Source organism: Hyperolius riggenbachi, chromosome 4 (genome assembly GCF_040937935.1).
Source record: "Hyperolius riggenbachi isolate aHypRig1 chromosome 4, aHypRig1.pri, whole genome shotgun sequence".
Lineage (NCBI taxonomy): Eukaryota > Metazoa > Chordata > Amphibia > Anura > Hyperoliidae > Hyperolius > Hyperolius riggenbachi.
In genome coordinates this window covers 324154708-324179511 of record NC_090649.1, presented here as the reverse complement: position 1 = coordinate 324179511, position 24804 = coordinate 324154708, and the positions used below count along the sequence as shown (strand labels likewise).

The 24804-nt window shown below is 46.4% G+C and overlaps 1 protein-coding gene across 1 annotated transcript; it reads right to left on the bottom strand.

The window, feature by feature from the left end:
- Nucleotides 1-1558: 1558 nt before the first annotated feature.
- LOC137504797 (uncharacterized) lies at nt 1559-17561 on the bottom strand (the record flags this gene model as incomplete). The annotated part of the gene is made up of 3 exons (XM_068233389.1): nt 1559-1681; nt 15999-17132; nt 17205-17561. Coding segments are annotated over 3 exons (1614 nt in total), but the record flags the coding sequence as incomplete, so codon positions are not given.
- Between the last annotated feature and the right edge of the window lie 7243 nt (nt 17562-24804).

The following is a 24804-nucleotide window of genomic DNA, read 5'->3' as shown; positions in this document are numbered from 1 at the left end:
AGACTGTTTTTAACTGGATTGCTGTATGTGGAGGACACACCCTGATGAAGCGTCACACATGACGCGAAACGTCGGTAGGCGGAGCCACGCAGCCTGAGCTTCCGGACACGCTCCCATGCCGCTGAATGTCCGAGCGTCTTAGGTCTCTCTCCCCGCTGCTTGCCCCGCCGGGGGCCTCTGGTTTCAGCTGGACTTAAACGGAGAGGAGGCGACCTCACTATCTAACAAAGCGGAAGGATAGAGACCAATGGAGGGGCTCCAGGACTAGTGTCGCCATGCTATAGCATCAAGCGGAACAGTGATGCCTGCACTAAAGGAGTGAATTAGATGCTATTTTCCTGCACTGCGGTGAGATCTACCCTTTTTTTATCTCTATGGATATATCACATCCCAACAGCCTAATTGTATTCCATATGCCAGTTCCCAAAGTGGACAGTGTATGAGGGAACTGTCAGATATCGTCACCAGAGCTGCTGAGCAATATCCAAAGCAATATGATTATCTTAGAGGGGGACCCCCGCTATTAATCAATAATAATTATGCATGGCACCTGTATGTAAGCGCGGAATGCGTGGGGTATGTGAGCAGGGGATTGTCCAATTGTTCTATTAAACCGGAATGCTTATCATGAATGCTGTTTTTGATGGCTACATCAGTTTTTTGCTTAGGCAATTTTAATTTTATAATCGTATGTGCTTCCATTTGATGTGTATGTCATTTTGAGACTTTTCTTGCATGTTCCCAATTGTTTAAATAAATTTTGATACTTGATATATTAAGGTGGCTTATAACCTATTTTTGGTCAGTTACCTAGTTGAAATGTCTTCATGTTAAGGTTTGCCCCGCCCACTATCTTTAGTATGGGTAAGATGATCAAGTATGTGGGGACTGCTGCCATGGGCAAATTGTTGCCCAATTATCTTTAGATTCGTAGAACAATCTATTATACCAGTGCATACCTTCCCATTGTATCTGTGTGGTAGCACTCTTTATTATACCAGTGCATACCTTTCATCTGTACCTGTGTGACAGCACACTCTATTATACCAGTGCATACCTTTCCACTGTATCTGTGATTGAACATACTCTACCATAGCTCCCTTTTTGGGTGACATTGCATACAGCTCACAGAGAGACAGGGACAGTTAGCTAGGTTTTTCTTTATTGCTGAAACCACTCCAAAACAAAAACCCTTTTGAGGGCTCATATTTGTGTGTTTGTGAGACAGACACTGCATACAGGGCAGGTCACAGTCATTACTGGTCCTTGCAGTTCTACTATCATCGTGATTTTGTGCGGCCCTTGACCAAAGTACAGTGTTCAGAAGGCACATACCCTCAACTCCCAAAATTCTGAGGACATGGTTGACTGGCTTAAACAGCACACCACATCTTCTACAGCTTCAGCTCAGAACCTCTGTGACGCACCGTCCTCCTCCTGCTCAGCTTCTGGTTTTAAACAAAAACTTAACTACTGCCGCTAGCAACCCAGCTGCTCCACATGATGTGTCAGAGGAGTTATTCACACATGATGCATTTAGTGATACACTTGGGGTCATTCAGCCAACACGTCCTTCAACGCCTGCTGCTGCCACCACCAGAATGCCAACATTCCAAAGCTCACCAGTGTGGCATTTTTTTTGTTTGTGTGCCTTTGATACCAGCAATGCCATCTGCAACCTCTGCAAAAAGAAACTGAGTTGTGAGAAGCCCAACAACCAACTAGGGACAACTGCTTTGCGAAGGCACCTGATCGCAAAACACATGCACACATTAATAAAAGCAGCACACAAATATAAAAAATGTTAGAAATAATGTTTGTTGAATTTGACAAACATGCTTTAGGAAAAACAAATAAAATAATATGCTGTACAGTGAGCCTGTCTGCTTGCTACCATCATAAAGATCTATAATTAACGGCATGTAGCAGAAAGAATTGACAGATTACTGGGTGGGGCTGGGGAAGACCCGGCTGTCATGGTACACATTGGCACCAATGACAAAGTTAGTGGGAGATGGAAGGTCCTCAAAAATGATTTTCAGGTACTTGGAGATAAACTTAAAGCAAGGACCTCCAAGGTGGTGTTTTCTGAAATACTGCCAGTGCCACGTGCTACATCTGAGAGACAGAGGGAGCTTAGGGAGTTAAATAAGTGGCTGAGAAATTGGTGTAGGAAGGAAGGGTTTGGGTTCCTGGAGAACTGGGCAGACTTTGCAGTCGGCTACAGGTTCTACAGCAGGGATGGGCTGCACCTTAATGGGGAGGGTGCAGCTGCATTGGGGGAGAAGATGGCTAAACGGTTGGAGGAGATTTTAAACTAGGATCTGGGGGGAGGCGGGAGGATAAAGTCTCAATACATAGACAAGATGAGGTAAAAAGACAGTGGGAACCTATCATTATGGAGGGTGGAGAGGGGGGTGGGGACAGTGTAAAGATTAAGGAGGTTGGTAAAAATTCAAGTAGCCAATTTCATGTAAACAAAATTGGTAAATGTGGTGGTAAAAATATAAAGTGCATGGTAACCAATGCTCGGAGCCTTGCAAATAAAATAGACGAACTAGAGTTCATTCTGAATGACAAAGGCTATGACATTGTGGGAATAACCGAGACATGGATGGATGAAAGCCATGACTGGATAGCTAATTTAAAAGGATACAATGTGTTTAGGAGGGATAGAACAGGGAAAAAAGGTGGAGGGGTTTGTCTCTTTGTTAAGAATTCTCTTACAGCTGTCCTCAACGATGAGATGGAGGAAGATTGCGAAGATGTGGAGTCCGTTTGGGTAAATATTCATGGTGGAAATAAAAGTTGCCAATTGCTTATTGGGGTATGCTACAGGCCACCTCTTATTAATGAAGCTGCAGAACTGAGATTACTACAGCAGATTGAAAAAGCTGCAGGTAAAAATGAGGTCATAATTATGGGCGACTTCAACTTTCCAGACATTGACTGGAGTATTGAGGCTACCCATTCTGGTAAAAGCAGCAGATTTCTGGCAGCACTATAGGACAATTACTTGACTCAAATGGTAACTGAACCAACTAGGGGGAATGCGTTACTGGATCTGATCATTTCTAATAGACCAGATAATGTATCAAATGTGCAGGTTCAAGAACATTTGGGAAATAGTGATCACAACATGATAACGTTTGAGCTGGTGACTGATAGGCCAAGGGGCAGCGGGACCACTAAAACTATGAACTTTAGAAAAGCAAAGTTCACTCAAATTAGGCAGGCACTAAGTTTGGTGAACTGGGATAATGTACTACAAGGGGAAGACACTGAAGGGAAATGGCAAGCTTTTAAACTTATACTCAATCAATACTGTAGTATGTATATCCCATATGGAAACAAAATGTCTAGGAATAAAAAAAGGCCTCTATGGATGAATAGAAAGGTTAAAGATAAAATGAAGAGGAAAAAGAATGCCTATAAGGTCTTAAAACAGGAGGGGACCGAGGCTGCACTAAGCAATTATAAGGAGTGCAATAAAAATTGTAAAAAAGAAATTAGGCAGGCAAAGATTGAAGCTGAAAAACAAATCGCTAAGGATATCAAATCTAACCCAAAAAAGTTTTACAAGTACATTAACTCTAAAAAAAGAAAGGTTGACTGTATAGGACTCCTAAAGGATGAGGATGGGAACTCAATGGTGGATGACCAAGGTAAGGCAGAGTTATTAAATGCTTTCTTTGCTTCTGTCTTCACAAAAGAAACAGCACTGTTGCAAACTACAGAGGCGGAAGAGTCTCAATCTTCTAACTGTAATATTAAATACTTAACGCAGGAAGAAGTGAAGGCAAGACTAAATAAATTAAAAATAGACAAGGCACCTGGCCCGGATGGCATGCATCCTCGGGTCCTAAGGGAATTAAGTTCAGTTATAGATAAACCCCTTTATCTTATCTTTTGTGACTCTCTTGCAACTGGCAGAGTCCCAGTGGATTGGCGTACAGCCCACGTTTTCCCATTATTTAAGAAGGGCAAAAAATCTGATCCAGGAAATTATAGACCTGTAAGTTTAACATCAGTTGTATGCAAACTATTTGAGGGGTTACTAAGAGATACTATACATGACTTCATAGTAGAAAATAATCTTATTTCTCAGCATCAACATGGGTTTACTAAAGACAGGTCCTGTTTGACTAACATGCTCAGCTTTTATGAGGTAGTGAATGCTAATATGGATATTGGGAATGCTGTAGATGTGATATACTTGGACTTTGCAAAGGCCTTCGACACTGTTCCCCACAAAAGTCTGGTGCAAAAGTTGAGGATGCAAGGACTGGGGAAGAGTCTGTGTTCATGGATAGGGAACTGGCTAATGGACAGAAAACAAAGAGTTGTGGTCAATGGATCATACTCAAAATGGGAGACTGTTAGCAGTGGGGTCCCACAGGGGTCTGTTCTGGGTCCAGTGCTCTTCAATTTATTTATTAATGACCTAGTAGATGCAGTAGTGAGCAATGTTGCTATTTTTGCAGATGATACAAAATTGTGCAGAATCATTAACTCTCAGGAAGATAGTGTCATATTGCAACAGGATCTGGATAGGATGGCTATATGGGCACATACATGGCAGATGAAATTCAATGTTGACAAATGTAAGGTCATGCATTTTGGACGTACTAATGGTCTAGCACCATACAAAATAAATGGGATACAGTTGGGGACATCAAACTTGGAGAAGGACTTAGGAGTACTCATTGACAACAAGTTAAATAATCGTACTCAATGCCAAGCAGCTGCAGCTAAAGCTAACAAAATTTTGGGATGCATTAAAAGGGAAATAAAAACTCGAGATGCTAGCATAATATTGCCCCTGTTTAACTCTCTAGTAAGGCCACATCTGGAATATGGAATTTAGTTCTGGGCACCACATTACAAAAAAGATATTGCAGTTTTAGAGCAGGTGCAGAGACGAGCAACAAAATTGATGCGTGGGATGGAAGGTCTCACTTATCAAGAAAGGTTAGATAAACTGGGTTTATTTAGTCTAGAGAAAAGACGCCTTAGAGGGGATCTAATTAACATGTATAAATACATCAGAGGGCAATATAATACCTTGGCGGATGAGCTTTTTGTCCCTAGGCCTTCTCAAAGGACTAGAGGACATGATCTGCGCATGGAGGAAAAACGTTTTAGCCATTTATTTAGGAAAGGGTTCTTTACAGTAAGAGTGATTAAGATGTGGAATGCATTGCCACAGGAAGTCGTTATGGCAAACTCTATACCTGCATTTAAAGGGGGCTTAGATGCTTTCCTTGCGTTGAAAGACATCCATGGCTACAATTACTAGGTAATGCCTAATGATGTTGATCCAGGGATTTTATCTGATTGCCATCTGGAGTCGGGAAGGAATTTTTCCCTTAGGGGCTAATTGGACCATGCCTTGTAAGGGTTTTTTCGCCTTCCTCTGGATCAACAGGGATATGTGAGGGAGCAGGCTGGTGTTGTACTTTATACTGGTTGAACTCGATGGACGTATGTCTTTTTTCAACCAAAATAACTATGTAACTATGTAACTATGTAACTTCCCATCCCATCTAGGCCTCTGGTACACGTGACATCATGACGCTACGCTGGTCCGGTTACTTGAGCATAACGCACTAACTTACTTATTTTTTGGGAGGTAAATGACATTGAATTTTTTTGTTTTAAATAACATTTTTTTAATAAACGCCCAAGTTGGTCCATTCAGTTGAGGGCGCATGCAGCAGCGGCTGAGCTAAGCGTCTTACAGACCTGTTACTGCCCAATATCACACGGCTGCATGGTCGCATAACTAGTTGCAATGGTGGAGCTCCAGGGCCTCTGTTATCACTGTATTGTGTTTTCACTATTGCATAGCTTTCTGTCACTGAGGGGCTGGGGGGAGGAGGAGACTTTTTGTGACCTCAGTGAGGAAGAGGAGCTGGCTATCTCTGCATCCATCCTTGTTCAAATTGGGTATTTCATGCTGTCTTGCCTGTTGAGGGAGGGACCCCCATATAAAAATGTTTTATTAAGGAAGAACAACCTGTACTGGGTGGCAATGCTACTGGATCCTCGCTGTAAGCACAAAGTGGTGAAACTGTTAGCGGAGGACTCACCACTTTTAAACCCTTAGCTCCTCTTGATGTTTCTATGCCCCTCTTAGTAAGCATACTGTGCTGCCCAAGCCCACTCAACACATTAGCTGTTTGGTTTATTTTGTTTTGCTATCCCCCCCCCCCCCCCCCCCAAAAAAAAGACTATTTTCAAGCAAAATATGTTTTGGAGGAGATGTAGAGCATGATCCCTGGGCAGAACAATACAAGCAAAGGGGAAGGCTATTCATTGCAAGGTTATTTTGTGGGCAATGGGCAAAAAACAATACTCATTGTTGGCAACACTTAAAGAAAGATGAGCTTATCATACAGCTGTATGGAAGGCTCATGGTGAAGGAACAGCCCGGACAGGAAAGCCAGCTTGTGGTGGGCATATTTGCAGGGTGCTGGCACTTGGATGGTCCCAGGAATTATTTATTACCTTTATTTTTTTATTTTTTTTTATATAAATACATTTGTATTACTTACTTTGTTATAAATAACACAAACATGTGGCACAATTTGACAGTCAACCTTTGTAGATGGTCTGGGGTGAGATTTGCAGTGTTCGTTACACATATGTAGTGAGTGGGAATGCCACATCCTTGCCTGAGAATATGAGCTACCCATTTGCCCATTTATACACATTTGCCATAACAAAGGTACTAATCTTATAGGTCTGATGTAGAGACAATTTGATTTCACCGTAAACCCTAACTTATACTATTAGGCAATAGGCACCTCACCTGGCTTGACAGTAGAGTTTCCATGCCCTGGTAGCGTTTCCATGCACTGCTGGTGGAGGCAGTGGAAATGGAGAGAAGGCTATGTTGCTTTTTCATTTCATTATGTCTTTTTCATTTCGGCAGGTCCAAGCTGGTGGGTAAGGATTCGCAAATTTACCTAAGCCAATAACATATTTTTTTTCATGAAATTGCACAATTTTTTAAACAACGTTCTTGCCATTTTGCTCATTTGCACTGAAACCAAGGGGCCAATTTTCGTAGCTGATTGCAAAATCCTGACATGAACACAGGCTTTCCAGCCTGTTCACCACTGTGAACGGACAACAATAATAGCAATTATTCTCTAACAAAATAAATATTTTACTCACTCACTGCTGCTGTATTTGAGCTTTATTAGAATTTAATGTGACCAATAGTGGTCATTCTTAAAAACAAATATAGGAAAATTTAAAGTGGACACAAACAAAAACTGATCATGCTGTAACAAACATGGAAGAGACAGCTGCGGTGAACAGCGATACCACCGCAGCTGCCTCCATCTCCCTGCCTAGCAATCTATTTGGGCCTCGGGCATCTAGCACGCTGAGGACGGGTTTGTCAGCAGCACATGGGGTTGCATTGTTGCGTGCGCGCGCACAGACGAGACCTTTATGCGGGGAGGAGGCGCGTCAGCTGACCGGCCGGTCGGCTGACGTCGTGGAGACGCTCACCGCTCCTCTTTGGTTGATGGGAGTGGGCGTGCCGAAGGGGTCTCCCCTGCTTCTTAACCCTCCTGGTGGTCTATTAAAAACCGCCAGGGGGCAGAGCAGCGTTTTTTTTTTAATTATGTAGCGAGCCTAGGTCTCGCTACATGATAGCCGCTGTGCAGCGGCATCCCCCTACCCTCTTCGATTGCCTTCGGCGATCGGCGATCAGGAAAAGAACGGGATTTCCTGGAGGGCTTCCCCCGTCACCATGGCAACAGGGCAGGATGACGTCACCGACGTCATGGACGTCGTTACGTCTAAGGGAGTCCCGATCCACCCCTCAGCGCTGCCTGGCACTGATAGGCCAGGCAGCGCAGGGGTCTGGGGGGGGATCTGCAGCGACGCAGATAGCGGCAAATTGGCGTGTACCGGCAGCGATCGGTGTGCTCACGCAGCTAGCAAAGTGCTAGCTGCGTGCAGCAAAAAAAAAATTGGGCAAATCGGCCCAGCAGGGCCTGAGAAAACCTCCTGCGTGGCTTACCCCGAACTACATTCGGGGTTACCGCCAGGAAGGTTAAGCTTTGCGTGTTAGCACTCAGACCTTAGATAGATCCGGTGTGCTTCGATCCGAGAGGAAACCGGGGATTTCACACAGTGATAGGATTTGTTTGATAGCTATAATTATATTCGGAATACTGTTTATTATCTGTGTATGACTCTTGCTCGTTCTGACTATTCGTACTCTCAGTGATTCTGTACTTCTGCCCATCTGATCTTGCTGCCGACTCTGCCTGTTAAAACCTTCTTGCCTTTGCCTTCTGATTTTGTACCGTATCTGTCTGTCTGTTGCCAACTCGATTAGTCTGGCCACTCTACTCTCACCAGAGGGCTCTTGTCTCTGGTGAGGGGCTCTGTACTGTTAGTGCCCTCCAGCTCCTCTGGTGAGGTACAGCTAAAACCTATCAGTTCTACTGTTGCAGCAAGCACTATCCTTCCTATCACATTAGCTGCTGGTATACTTGTATTATTGGTGATTCTGCAGATCACCATATAATCAGGTTGTGAGAAAACGCGGAAAAGCCGTCACGAGTACTCATTGTAAGGCGGCTGATTCCGCGTTCAACATGGAAGCTTGCACGCATGGGCCTGCATCCACTAGCCTGACGGAGCGCGCAGAAACCGCCGCATGCCCAGTGAACAAGGCGGCGGATTCCGCGTCCGACGCGGCGGTTTGCACGCATGGGTTTACCACGAGCAGTATGGCTGAAACCGCCGCATGCTCTGACAGCGGTGCGGCTGGCCCCGCATTCAAACCAACAGATGCATTACAACACATGTCTGGTGTGGCTGGGACTGATAGTCCACACAGGTTCAGAAAGACGCGCGCGCGCGCTGAGAGACAGAGCCTTTATGGCAGTCAGAAGGGTGTCAGCTGATCTAGCCGATCAGCTGACAATTTTATCAGGTTTCATTGGTCCAGCACTTAGGGGAGGCGCTGGAGAGCGCTGGTGTATATATACTGGGTGCTGGTCATTTCTCTGGTGTCTGGCGTTGCGATCACTACGTGGTAGCACTCAGACCTTGTCAGTATCTGTGATATTATCTGTCTTATTATCTAGATCAGTTCCTAGGTATTGATGATCAAGGACCTCACACCTCAGTCTAGGGAAAACTGTATATTATCTGTGTTATTATTTAGACCAGTTCCTAGGTGTTGATGACCAGGGACCTCACACCTCAGACTAGGAATTAGCCTTACCATCTAGTTATACTCAGACCAGTTCCAGGGTGTTGATGATCAAGGAGCTCACACCCAAGATTAGGCATTGTTGATTATTTGTTATGACCTTCTGCTTTCCTGCCTACTCTTTTGATCTCTGATTAGGTACTTCGCTATATCTGATACTCTGTTGCCGTACTCTGTTTGTCTTAGGATTCCGCATTTGTCTCCTGTCTTTGTCCCTGATCTGTCTGTCTGTTGCCGATCTGGCTTGTCCGACCTCGAGAGCTATCTCCTCAGTCAAGAGATAGCTCACAGACCTGTGGGTGACACCCTTCCTGGTGTCACTCACACTTTGTCCTTTCTACTCCTAGCCTGACCCCTCCCTCGGGAGAGTCCCAGGCTTACGAAAGGAACGTGTTACTGTGCAGTACTCCTTACTGCTGTGCGCCTGCTCCACAGGTGCAGTCCTCAAAGTATTTCTGTTGCACTAAACACTCATATTACTCAGGTGTCCAGAGGTTAGAGATATATCTGATTATCGGTGATACAGCAGATCATCAATAATCGGGTATATATCTGTATTCTCGGTGATACTGCAGATCACCGGTAATCAGATCCTCTCTGTGTTACACTGATCGTTACACAGGTATATGTCTGCATTATAGGTGATACTGCAGATCACCTAATAATCAGAACTCTGTTACTTGCAGACACATATCGTTACACATGTCTTGCAAAATAATGAACTTTACATTTTAATATGAAATCCTGAGTGTTTAAATTACATACAAGCTAATGCCTCTCCATCTTCCTCCCCCCATAGCATACTGTTGTATGCTGGGACAACTGCTACACAGGCAACCAGAATTGTAATAGCAAACACCATTGCAGAATAATAGCATGCATTTGGGTTTTTACATTTGAATTTGTGTTTGCACTCTGCATTTTGTATATGTGTTTGCATTTTTCAGGAAAGTGTAGCCTAATTTTTTATGCAAAAACCCAGTAATCAAAAATTTGCGGGTGAGTTTAAGCTAGATAGTATTATTGTATTTTATATTTACAACTAGTAGACCCAAGCCCATTGTAAAACGGGCTCTACGTCTATGTTTTAACCTTCCTGGCGGTAAGCCCGAGCTGAGCACCGATCAGGCCCCACTGGGCCGATTTGCATAATTATTTTTTGCTACACGCAGCTAGCACTTTGTTAGCTGTGTGTGCAATCCAATCGCCGCAGCTCCCCGCCGATCCGCCGCTCTCCGTTGCACCGCAGCCGCCCCCCCCCCAGACCTGTGCGCTGCCTGGCCAATCAGTGCCAGGCAGCGCTGAGGGGTGGATCGGAGTCCCCTTTGACGTCACAACGTCAAGGATGTCAGTGACGTCATCCCGCCCGTCGCCATGGTGACGGGGGAAGCCCTCAAGGAGATCCCGTTCTTTGAGGGGCTGGGGGGATGCCGCTGAGCAGCGGCTATCATGTAGCAAGACCTTGTCTCGCTACATGATATAAAAAAAAAAAAACAGCTGTGCTGCCCCCTGGCGGATTTTAATAAACCGGCAGGAGGGTTAAAAGTGCATCTGTCGCAGCATGCGCGCGCACCCGCTGCTCATGCGCGCACCCGTCCGCCCGCGTACACGCCAGTTCGGCTCACTGGCCACTGTGATGTATAATATGTAAAATGTGATGTATGATATGTAATAACTGTTTGTTTTGCTTAATGTATTTTGTTCCTGCATTGTTTGTTTGCTGTGATTGGACCCTGCATTGATTGTGTTACTGGAGTCGGGTGGGGAATATACTATTGTTCTGCTGTGTGTTAGCAGACTGGCCTTGTCCTTATTACTTGATAAGATTTGAGGTCTGTTTGTGGAGAAGCTGATATACTCTCTGGTGGAGAGGGAGAGACGGTCAGTTTGGTGTGAGTCAGCCAGGTGAAAGCTTCATGCTACTTGATGGATTTAACTTGCTGACAAATGCTCCAAAATAAAGTGTTCATCATTAGATTCCATGTCTGCTCACTATTTCTGGACAATCCTCATGTCATATCATGACATATTGGTGAGCAGTGGTGGGACAGAGTGTCATGAACCGGCCCGCGGCACGCCTGCGTATACGGTTCCCGACTGCGGGTTTGACCAGACTGAGAGGGGAAGCAGCCTTAGTCAAGCTAAAACAAGGCTGGGACCCCTCAGAACACCTCTCACTGCCACCACTAGCGGTTCGCTAGACACTTCCACTCTGCTGTTGAGTCCTCAGCGCGCAATCCGCGTTTTCGTATTCGGGTCAGCTTTGCGCTTAGGCCAAATACGGGAACGCCACGCACCCACACACACACACAGTTGCAATCTTACAGTGTCGTGAAGCAAAGACCCACTAACAGTCGTTCCAAACGATACTGTTAGCCACTCTGCTGTCGCTACTCGCACTGGCGTTGTTCATACGTTGGGTCAGCTGCGCGCTTAGGCCAACGTATGACAAACGTCCCCACACACAATGCAATTACAATTTCATACGGTATTGTTGCTCAAGCGTACAATTAGGCATGAACTTATACACGGTTACACTTCAGTCTCCTTTAGGCTATGAGTGTTAGTTTAGTACGGCAGAAGTCAAGCTTATCAAATAATAATTTAATATTCCAGAAAAAACATAGAACAATGCAGAACTTAATATATACAAAAGATTACAAAAAAACAAAGTAAAAATAGTTACAAGATAAAAGTTACAAAGATAACACACACGGATATTTGCGTAAAATAAAAATGGGGATTAAAAAAAACATTACCAACTTGAAGGTCTCAACGTTGTCGGCAGGAGCATGCCGCTTGTTCGACCAGAAGTCGAGATCAACTCTAGCTATGCGCTAACTCCAAGAGCAGATACCGGTGGCTGTCCTGGGTCAGCTTAAATAGTCTGAAGTGTCCCCTGGGGCATTTAATGTCCAGCCCCCAGGAACTAATGCACTTTCCCCGTTTGTGACATCACCGAACGCTTGTCATAATCTTGAGAACAACAAATATCCTGTTGACACTTACAGATTTCAAAGCAATTCCTTTTCCAGAGATCCAACATCCACTATAGTACCCACACCCAACAAAAGACTTCCTTAGCCCAATTTCCCCAGGTTACAATGTCTATACATCCAGAGATTGTTAAGTGAGGCTTTCAACTCCAGGTGCAAACTTGATTAAGGCTTTTTCCTGTCTCCTGTTTTTAAAGTCTGCAGAGATTTCCAACCCCCTTCCAATAGATGTAAGTTACAGAGTAACTTCACCACAAGTTGACATGTGTTAGTCTTTTCCTGACTAGGCTTGCTTTGTGTATTGAGACAATGGGCCGTCTCCTGAGTTCAAAAAGCCAGGCAGATAATCCCATTAGCAGAAACGCAAAGCACTTCATATGGTCAAGACAATACCCACGTCCTTGCCCCAAGCAATCAAAGGCAACCGCTCCCTCCATGGAACACAGGCAGAAAAATGAAAGAATATGTTCCTGTTATCCTTACATCATAAGCACCCCAATATATCACCACACCTCCACCGTTAACTTGGTGCAAGGCAGACGATCTTCCCAGATCATCCTGCCAGCACCTACACTGTTGGTTCTGCTTGACGGGACAGCCCATCCGCATTCCCATGATTGCTCCCCTTCCTATGTTGAATAGTGAAGCTATATTGTTGGAGAACCAAGCTCCATCTCAGCAATTTTCCATTGTCACCAGAAACCCGATGTAACCAACTAAGAGGGTTGTGGTCGGTGACGACCGTGAATACGCTACCATAGAGGTAGTGCTGCAGCTTTTGTAGGGCCCATACAATTGCCAAGCACTCTTTCTCTATGGTGGCGTAGGCTACCTCCCGGGGTAGCAGCTTCCGACTTAAATACAGAATCGGATGTTCTTCCCCAGTCTGGTTTACCTGGCTTAACACAGCACCTAGGCCAAAGGCTGAGGCGTCCGTCTGGACCACAAACCGTCGGCTGAAGTCTGGCGCTTGCAACACGGGAGGGCTGGCTAGGGCCCTCTTCAGAGCTGTGAATGACTGTTCACATTCTGGCGTCCAGAGAATCTGCTTGGGCAGCTTCTTTTTGGTGAGATCTGTCAATGGCTTGGCGAGGGCACTGTAGTTGGGGACAAACTTTCTATAGTACCCAGCCGTTCCTAAGAAGGACTGAATCTGTTTCTTCGTTTGGGGGGTGGGCCAGGACACAATGGCATCTACCTTCCCCGTATCTGGACGAAGCTCCCCCCCCCCACCACATGTCCCAGGTACTGTACCTGTTTCATGCCGATCTGACACTTGCTAGGCTTGACTGTTAGTCCTGCTGCAGTGATGCACCCCAAAACCTGTGACAGCTGCGCTAAGTGGTCGTTCCAGTTGGCGCTAAACACGGCGATGTCATCCAGGTAGGCGACAGCGCAGTGTTCCAAACCTTCCAGGAGACCATTTACAACCTGTTGCAAGGTGGCCGGGGCGTTTTTCATTCCAAAAGGCATTACATTAAATTAAAACAGACCTGAGGGGGTGATAAAGGCAGACCTCTCCCGTGCCTCAGCTGTTAGAGGGACCTGCCAGTATCCCCGACTCAAATCCACGATTGTTAGATATTGCGCGCCAGCTAGCTTATCTAACAATTCGTTGACCCTCGGCATTGGGTAAGCATCTGACGCAGTTATCAAATTTAGTTTTCGATAATCTACACAGAACCGAGTGGTCTGGTCCCGTTTGGGTACTAGCACTACAGGTGATGCCCATGCGCTGTGCGACCGTTGGATCACCCCTAGTGACAGCATTTCCTCAATCTCCTTGCTGATGTGGGCCTGAACCTCAGGGGAGACTCTATAGGCTGACTGTCTAACCGGCTTGTTATTTCCGGTGTCAACATGGTGTACAGCCAGGCTGGTCAGACCAGGGCGGGCTGTAAAGGTACCACGGTAAAGGGTCAGCACATCAGATAGCCCAGCCTGCTGCTCTGCTGTCAACTCCGGATTGATCTGCACCTCGGTAACAGAGTCGGTTTCCTGGGTGGAGGCCAGGATGTCAACCAGGGCCTCTGCTTCACCGTCCGGTAGCAAACTGCAGACAGGGAGAGCGCAAGCGGTTCTAGCATGATGTTCCTTTAACATATTTACATGGTATGTTTTCAGCTGCTTACCTCGGTCATCCAGCGCGACCACATAGGTCACATCACTAATCCTCCTATGTATGGTATAGGGCCCATCCCAAGCGGCCTGCAGCTTATTCTGTCGCATCGGGTTTAGGACCCATACCTTGCGACCTACCTCATAAACTCTCTCCCTAGCCCCGTGGTCATACCACTGCTTCTGGGTGGCCTGGGCTTGAGTCAGATTCTCTCGCACTAACCCCACCAGGGTGTCCATCTTTTCCCGGAACTTTAGAAGTATTCCACTATGGAGACCCCGGGACCCATATCCTGCCCCTCCCAGACCTCTCGAATGAGATCGAGGGGTCCGCGTACCCTCCTCCCATATAAGAGCTCAAAGGGCGAGAACCCGGTGGATGCCTGGGGCACCTCACGATAAGCAAACAGTAAGTGGGGCAGGTATCGCTCCCAGTCTCTCCCTTGTGATTCAACAAACACCCTTAGCATCTGTTTCAGAGTACCATTGAACCGCTCACATAACCCATTTGTCTGGGGGTGGTAAGGGCTGGCCATGATGTGTTCTACCTGCATTTGTTTACAGAGGCATTCCATTAGGCGTGACATGAATTGCGGGCCGTGATCGTTGAGCATTTCACGGGGAAAACCGACCCATGAGAAAATGCGCACCAATGCGTCCGCAACCTTGTCTGCCCGTATGGAGCTCAGGGCTACAGCTTCAGGGTAGCGAGTGGCATAATCGACCACCGTAAGAATGAAACGTTTCCCTGTGCTGCTGGGGATTGCTAGAGGCCCAATGTCCACAGCAACCCTTTGGAAGGGCTCCTCTATGATGGGCAAGGGCCTCAGTGGGGCTTTGTCTGTGTCACCTGCTTTGCCGACCCGCTGACATGCGACACAAGACCGGCAAAAATCGGCAATATCTGTCCCTATGTGGGGCCAATAAAAATTGTGTGCAAGCCGGGATTTGGTCTTGCGGATCCCCAAGTGACCAGCCAGGGGCACCTCATGTGCTATTCTTAATAGCTGCTCCCTGTACCTGTGGGGCACAATCAACTGCCTGTCTGCCTCCTCCACTTCAGACAGCTCAGAGGGAGTAACCTCTCTGTACAGTCTGCCGTGCTCCCAGTACACCCTCACTTTGTCGCCCTCCACCGGTGCCCTGTCCGCCAGACCCCTGAGCTCTTCCAGGCTGCTATCAAGCCGTACAGCCTCGGAGAACTCAGTGCTGTCGGCCACAGGCACCAGGGAGGTGGCAAACTGAGAGGCCTCTGGGTCCTCAGAGCCAGGCTCTGAAGTGGAAGAGCCCGACCCAGTGACATCAGCCCCTTCAGTGGACAATTCGTCTGCTGCAGCCCGGTGAGCACTGCGGGTCACCACTGCAGCTGACGGAGCGTTCACTGTACACATGTCATTATGCAACACATCACATATTACATCCACATTATCTGCATGCATGGTAACAATGTGTCCCCCTCCAGGCCTGGGCACTGGGGACTCACTAGGGCTGGCTCCTAGTACACAGTCCGTAGCCCCTGGGGCCTCACCAGCACTCCCCGCTTGCACAGCATTATCACACAGTACCTTGCAAGAGTCCTGAACTTCTGCGGGGGATGCAGGCTCCATGGGGTTTGGAGTAGGCTCATACCGGGCCACTAACCGTCCCAGGTCAGTACCCAACAAAACGTTCATGGGGATGGCATCCGTTACCCCCACCTCTTTCATTCCGCTGCCAGCCCCCCAATCCAGGTGGACCAAGGCGGTGGGTATGGCAGGGGTGACACCCCCAACTCCTTTGACAGCCATAGTTTTGCCAGGAATGTACTCCTCAGGGTTCACAAGCTGGGGGTGCACTAGAGTCACCTCTGCTCCAGTGTCTCTTAGACCGGTGGTAACCGTATCCCCAACCGTGACAGGTTGCAGATTCTCTGCATAGCTACCTGCATTCCGGGTGGCACACAATGCATTCCGGGCACCGCTAGAGTTTGGGGCTTCCTTCTTCTTTTCTGGGCAAGTAGCACTAATGTGGCCCAGTTTGTTACAGGCAAAACATTTCCGAGTGTCAACGGTGGCTGTTCTACCTCCAGGAGGCTGAGGCGCTTGGCTTCGCTGGGTGCTCAGAGGAGAAGGTCTCGCAGTCTTTTCTCCCTTCCAGCTGGGTGCCGTAGTCCTCCGAAAATCAGATGCTCGATTGGACGTGTAGGCATCCGCGACTTTCGCGGCCTCATCCACAGTCTTCGGCTCTCGGTCCCGTACAAACTGCCGGACCTCAACAGGACAAGTGTGGAGGAACTGGTCTTTTATTATCAGTTCCTGCAGGGCATCAAAGGTTTCAACAGCCAGTCCTTTTACCCACTGCTGGAAGGCAGTGCGCAGGTTGCACGCATGATCCAGGTAACTGTCATTAGGACCTCGCTGCACTGTCCTGAAACGTTTTCGATACACCTCTGGCGTGAGGTGGTATCGCGCAATGATGGCTTTCTTAATCGCCTCAAAGTCTGTTTCTTCCTCCTGGGGGAGACTCACAAATGCCTCCAGGGCCTTGCCTCTCAGCCCTGGTGTGAGGTATCTTGCCCACTGCTCACGGGGCACCCCATACTGCCGACAAGTCCTTTCAAACCCCTGTAGGAAAGTGTCTATGTCAGAGTCCTTGTCCATAGCGGGGAACTTATCCAGGGGGATTCGGTGGACTCGCTCACCTTCGCGTTCTGCGGGTCCAGCAGACCGGTTCTGCTGCTGAAGTTTAGCCAGCTCCAGCTGGTGTTGCCGTTCAGCACTTTCCCTTTCGGCCTGGTGTCGCTGTGCAGCTTGTTCCCTCTCGGCCTGGAGTCTTTCCCTCTCGGCCTGGAGTCGCTGGGCAGCTTGTTCCCTCTGGGCTTGTCGTATTTCCCTCTCTGCTTGCCGATGTTCCAGAATCAGCTTTAGGCGCAGTTCGGGCTCAGCCGAACCTAGTAGCTGTAGGTCGGCTTCCAGAGATGTCATCTCCAAGTTCGGTGGATCATCCAGGACATCGTCTCCACTCGCATTCTGTGGCGGGAGCGATTCCTCCTCTGGCGTGTCATGAGCTGCATCCGCTGACGTTGAAGCACGGGCTCGCTCTGCCTCATCATACTCCTCGAGCGCACGAACTAACTGCTCCTTAGTCTGGCCGCTCACCGTCTCGATGCCTTTGTGCTCACACAGGTTGAGTAGTATCTCTTTGTTTTGCCTTGCATAGCTGGATGCTTTCTGAGCCATCGTGTTGCAAAAAATAAAAAGAAAAAAGGGGGGAAGGGAAAGCAAATACCAAGTGTGTATCTTTGAACAAAAAAAAACGTATATAGATTCTGCACTGAGTAGACTTCTGTAGGCTAGTTGCTTCTAGCAAGCTTCCAGCGTTTAGTACTCAGAATAGCGAGCTAAACTGCGTACTAATGTACTAAACGATCCCACCACTGCCACCAATTATGTCAGGAACCGGCCCGCGGCACGCCTGCGTATACGGTTCCCGACTGCGGGTTTGACCAGACTGAGAGGGGAAGCAGCCTTAGTCAAGCTAAAACAAGGCTGGGACCCCTCAGAACACCTCTCACTGCCACCACTAGCGGTTCGCTAGACACTTCCACTCTGCTGTTGAGTCCTCAGTGCGCACTCCGCGTTTTCGTATTCGGGTCAGCTTTGCGCTTAGGCCAAATACGGGAACGCCACGCACCCACACACACACACAGTTGCAATCTTACACTGTCGTGAAGCAAAGACCCACTAACAGTCGTTCCGAACGATACTGTTAGCCACTCTGCTGTCGCTACTCGCACTGGCGTTGTTCGTACATTGGGTCAGCTGCGCGCTTAGGCCAACGTATGACAAACGCCCCCACACACAATGCAATTACAATTTCATACGGTAGTGTTGCTCAAGCGTACAATTAGGCATGAACTTATACATGGTTACGCTTCAGTCTCCTTTAGGCTATGAGTGTTAGTTTAGTACGGCAGAAGTCAAGCTTATTAAATAATAATTTAATATTCCAGAAAAACATAGAACAATGCAGAACTTAATATATACAAAAGATTACAAAAAAACAAAGTAAAAATAGTTACAAGATAAAAGTTACAAAGATAACACACACGGATATTTGCGTAAAATAAAAATGGGGATTAAAAAAACGTTACCAACTTGAAGGTTTCAACGTTGTCGGCAGGAGCATGCCGCTTGTTCGACCAGAAGTCGAGATCAACTCTAGCTATGCGCTAACTCCAAGAGCAGATACCGGTGGCTGTCCTGGGTCAGCTTAAATAGTCTGAAGTGTCCCCTGGGGCATTTAATGTCCAGCCCCCAGGAACTAATGCACTTTCCCCGTTTGTGACATCACCGAACGCTTGTCATAATCTTGAGAACAACAAATATCCTGTTGACACTTACAGATTTCAAAGCAATTCCTTTTCCAGAGATCCAACATCCACTATAGTACCCACACCCAACAAAAGACTTCCTTAGCCCAATGTCCCCAGGTTACAATGTCTATACATCCAGAGATTGTTAAGTGAGGCTTTCAACTCCAGGTGCAAACTTGATTAAGGCTTTTTCCTGTCTCCTGTTTTTAAAGTCTGCAGAGATTTCCAACCCCCTTCCAATAGATGTAAGTTACAGAGTATGTTTGCGTTTCTTCACCACAAGTTGACATGTGTTAGTCTTTTCCTGACTAGGCTTGCTTTGTGTATTGAGACAATGGGCCGTCTCCTGAGTTCAAAAAGCCAGGCAGATAATCCCATTAGCAGAAACGCAAAGCACTTCATATGGTCAAGACAATACCCACTTCCTTGCCCCAAGCAATCAAAGGCAACCGCTCCCTCCATGGAACACAGGCAGAAAAATGAAAGAATATGTTCCTGTTATCCTTACATCATAAGCACCCCAATATATCACCACACAGAGCAGACTTTGGAAGACCAGAAGCATGGAGGAGATGCTGCAGGAGCTGGAAATCACTACCCTTCGGAAGTTGTGCCGTAAGAGGGGCTTACTTCCTGATGGACTGAAGAAACCTCAGCTTGTGGAACTGTTAGTGGACAGGATACAAGCTACCAGTAATGCTGAGGCACAGAGTGAAGGTGGAGATGTGCAGACTGATGAAAGCTCGGATGAAGGTGACGTGCAGACCGATGAAGGCACGGAGGAACAGTCTACGGATCAGACTCAGCAAGATGTTGCCAGAGGTCGGGACATGCTTCTCCCATTGCTCAGGATGATTTGTGAGATGATGGCACAGAATGTGAGCTCAAAAAGATCTCAGGGGGGAATGTCTACGGCCACATATGGACACTGTCAGACTGTACTCTTTGTTTCCCATGTTTGATGAAAGTAAAGAGGAAATTGATGCCTACTTGGAAACTTTTGAACTGATATGTGACTTTGTGCACTCTTCGGACAACTGTTGAACACAAAAGGCAAGGCCGTCCCTGGGTGGGTTTGCACCACCAACCTTTCGGTTAACAGACAAATGCAATAACAAATTGCACCACAGAGACTGTGCATGCAGTTTCTGCTACATGGCTATCTGGGCTTCTCTTCAGACAACTGTTGAACACAAAAGGCAAGGCTGTCCCTGGGTGGGTTTGAACCATTGAACCACCAACCTTTCGGTTAACAGCCAAATGCACTAACCAATTGTGCCACAGAAACTGTGCACTCGGTTGCTGCTAAATGATTTTATGGGGATGTATGTGTGTCTTTTGGAGGGAGTAAGTAAGTCTGCTCCAAGAAGTTTAACCACTTTTTCCTACAGCAAAGCATTCACTGTATGGCACTAACAGTTGACCTGGGTTTCATTCCTGGCTAATGTATGTGAGCCTGCTTTTGACATCCTACAAATCCCTGGAAGACAAGATACATGAACAGGGAGGAGGAGGTGGAGGGTTTTTATTTGTGTAATCGGTTTCGAATCCGGATATCTGCAATATCCACGGATATCCGTGTCATGCGTCCAAATATCCGCAGATAGCTATCTGGATTTTTAAAGCAATCCGGAATCCGATCCAGAATGCATAAAAAAGTTTGGATATCCGGGTTACCCGGATATCCGGAATCTGGATGAGCATCAGTAAAATAGAATCGTAATCAAATCGTACAAAGAATCATATCGTGTAGATTGGGCTTAATATCTGGACGGAGAACAGCATGTACAGTTTGCAATTGCATAGTAAAAATGAGTGTCTTCTTGTTACAAGGACTTTGCCAAAGGATGTTAATTTGCAATAGTGTTGCTGTAAATGGGTTAATGACATTTACTTGAATGTTGTAAAATCATATTATCTACTGCAAAGTAAAATATAAGGACTACTCTATAATCAACATTATTCAATAAAATAAAATAATACAAGATACACAAGGTAGGACTGGTAGGACATCATTAGCATATTTAGTATTTTCTCTTTGAGACAAATATTGGTTGTTATTTATGATTCTGTCTTTTGTAATAAGTTACGTTACAGTATGAATGTTTCATTTGCAAATAGCCTTTTTGCACTCAAGTCTCTAAAACTCCTCAATGAATTTTCTCTCCCTTCAAGATGTCACTTGCCAAAAGCTGCCATAAATCCAGAGTCAAATTTATCAGAGTGCTTCTATAAATACTGTTACAATATACCTTGTCTTGCATTAATAAATTTGAGTGAGGTACATTTGACCTTGGTTGATAAATTGTTGTTCCCTTGGATTCTTTTTTTCTCCTTACTGGTGGGCAGAATCATCTCAAACCTCATTAGCGGCTTGAGAGATTAATCTTTTAAAGGATGAGCACTTCTGAAAGGAAAATCTGTTCAATTTTCTATGAGGTGCATTGTTTAAATGTATAGAAGATTTGCTATGCTATTAAATAATGTTATTGTGTATGCATGTTATTGAATGTATATGAATAAACATGCACAAACTACTTGAAAAAAACAAAAAAAAACAAAGCTGTTTAACAACATGGTGTTGTAAGCATATTTTTTTTAGCTCTAACAGTCAGTGTAATCCATGATATGCAAATGTTTTCTTAGCAAAGACTTTCTCTAACTAGAATATTAAAATACTGTATATTTAGTTTTATTTTGCATTTTAAAGGAAAAATTAACAAAACAATGAAGACAAAGTGCAATATTTTCCGAAGTTCCTCACAACGATTAAAAACCTAATGCACTAAAATAAAGTAGCCCAGTGTTTATTTAATCATATGTGATATTTTTAAACATGGCCCGAAAGGTTCGCATGCGAACGTGGGTTCACGTTCACGTCGAAGTGCGCACTTTATGAGAGTTTGACCCGCCACCCCTATACTACATCATTGGGCTAAACTTTGACCCTCTACATCACAGTCAGCAGACACATGGCAGCCAATCAGGCTGCACTTACCCACGGACCCCCGCCCCCCTATAAAAACGCAGCAGTGACGGCCATGTTCTCAGTGTTCTGATCTTGCTATAGTGAGAGGAAGGGAGAGACATTTGGAGCTAGGGAAAGCGTTAGTTAGGCTGTTGTTAGCTTGCTTCTTGCTCACTGGAGCCCCCATTATAAAAGGCAGCAGCGTCGGCCATTTTATCACTCTGCCTGCTGCTGTTATTAGTGAGAGAAGGGAGAGAGGTTGCTGCAGAGATAGGGAAAGCTTAGTTAGGTGTTGTTAGATTGCTCCTTGCTGATATTTGTTGCTGAAAATCACCACCAAAACAGCTCTTTTGAGAGCTAATGTTCTTGTGATGTGTTTTTTTTTGTGTGTGGCCCACTGACACTGCAATTACAGCCCTGTCTGTCGCAGCTGGCCCTTGCTAATTGCTATACTGTGCCAGGCCCAGCACATTCAGTGCCTAGTGTGACTGCTGCACATTGTGTTATAATAGCAGTCACTGCATACCTTTCACTGCACCTGTGTGACCGCACGCTGTTTTATATACCAGTCACTGCATACCTTTCACTGCATCTGTGTGACCACACACTGTTTTATATACCAGCAGTCAGTGCATTTATTTCCACTGCACCTGTGTGACTTCACACTGTTATACCAGCAGTCACTGCAACCTTTTCACTGCACCTGTGTGACTGCACATTGTTATACCAGCAGTCACTGCATACCTTTCACTGCATCTGTGTGACTGCACGCTGTTTTATATACCAGCAGTCAGTGCATTTTGTGATGAAAAAGCACAACCTACAATGGGATGACCACCTGAGAAAAAGCAGCACACAAAAGCAAAGCCACACACCACAGTGGAAGATACCAGGCCACAATTATTTCTCAAAAAAGTACCGTATTTTTCGTAATATAAGACACACTTTTTCTCCACCAAAAGAGGGGGGGGGGGGGGTAAGTCAGTGCGTCTTATATTCCGAAGAATAAAAAAAATTGCACAGAAATGATGGTAGCGGTGGTGGGCTCTGCGGCAGTGTCAGGCAGTATGTCAGCTTGCCGGGCTCAGTAATGCATCTGTGTGATTGGCAGTTGGCTGATGGTGTAATGGTTAAGGGCTCTGCCTCTGACACAGGAGACCAGGGTTCGAATCTCGGCTCTGCCTGTTCAGTAAGCCAGCACTAATTCAGTAGGAGACCTTTGGCAAGTCTCCCTTACACTGCTACTTCCAATAGAGCGCGCCCTAGTGGCTGCTGCTCTGCTCTGGCGCTTTGAGTCCGCAAGGAGAAAAGCGCAATATAAATGTTATTTGTCTTGTCTTGTCTAATGTATGCAGTACCTGGTGGTCATCTGTGCTGGGCTTTGAGGGGCAGGGCTGTGCAGTCTGGGTGGTCTCCTTGCAAGGCTCCGGGATCAGTTCCATGGCGGCGATCTGTGCGGGGCTATAAGTGGCAGGGCTGTGCAGTCTGGGTGGTTTCCTTGCAAGGCTCCGATATCAGTTCCATGGCGGCGATCTGTGCGGGGCTCTAAGTGGCAGGGCTGTGCAGTCTGGGTGGTCTCATTGCAGGGTTCCGGGATCCGTTCCATGGCGGGGTTCTGTGCGGGGCTCTGAATGGCACTGTTGCGCTTTCCGAATGGTCCCTCTGCATGAATCAGTGCTCTCCATGTGGATCGTTGCAGGGATCTGAGCAGCTGATGTTCGGCTCCATGCCTCTGGGATCGGCTCCATGGCAGGAATAAGTACTTAGCTCTGCTGGATGTTGAAGAGGCTGAAGCTCCGCCTCCTCCAATCACTCTACAGGCTCCTGCTGATTATTCTGCTGCCTCCACTACGTCATACTGAGCATCACATTTGCAGCTGCAGCACGAGTGAGGAGAGACGGGTACAGAACTACTGTACCACACTACATAATGGATATTGAGGGGCATAATAATTATACAGTATCGAGTGGCATACTGAGCATTTGCCAAAGTGTATACACTACGTTACCGAGTGTAGCATAATGAATGTGAATTCGGGGGGAGGGTGAGGAAGGTTCTGGGCACTATACTAAATCAATAATCAATGTGTGAATTCAGGAGGGGGAGGGGGGAGTTCTAGACACTAATTACAGTAATGTACCATAATTGAAGGGAGGAGGAAGGTCCTAGACACTATACCCCAAGTATGGTACTGTATGCAGTATGCATTGTTTTTTTTTTCTTAATTTCCTGCTCAAAATCTTTTTTTCTTAATTTCCTTCCTCAAAAACTAGGTGCGTCTTATACTCCGGTGTGTCCTATATTCCGAAAAATACGGTAGATACCCAAACTGTACCATGATGTTGAAAAAGGCAAGTGGTGTCATCTCTGGCACACAGCGTTGGGTCAAGGGTCTATCTGAACATGGATGCCTGGACTGCCAAGTCAGTCCCCACACACAGCATCTCTGCCTGCAGGCCACTTTACTGCCTTCTCCGCCACCACCAACCGGGTCCAGGACTCCAGGTGAATTCCTAAATTTTTAAGGCCGCTGCTATAATAATTTTTCTGGTGCATGTACATGCCTGCCTAATTTTTCTGGCTGCACTGCGGCTGCAACAACAAAACAAAAGGCATGTACATGTGTCAATTCCCCTTCATGATCGTTACCTTGCCGCGGTGAAGGGGCTTGCGTATCACAATGAAGCAATGACTGGCTATATGAGTGTGTTGGGGGGCACACCTGACCCAAGATAATAAGGTCGTTGCTTCATTGTGGACAGACCAAATTCGATCAGCTGGGCACTCAGTCACTGTTGTTCTGTCATTGAGCTACCTCAGCCCGACCATATGGGCTTGAAAACGCCATCACCTGCACTCTCGCCATAGTGTGCACCAGTCCAGCACGGCCATCATTACACAAAAGCTGTTTGCGGTGCATTACACAGTGAGTTTGGTTTGTCAGTGTGAAGCAGTACACCAATTACACTACCTTATTGATGTATACACACACAAGATGTTTTAAAGCACTTTAGGCCTCCAATTTAGCAATGCAATGTGATTTCTACTCTTAAAACTCTGCTGTGCGTCAAATCCAGAATTTTCCCCTGAACTTTTGGCGTGTATTGACGCTTCCTCCAT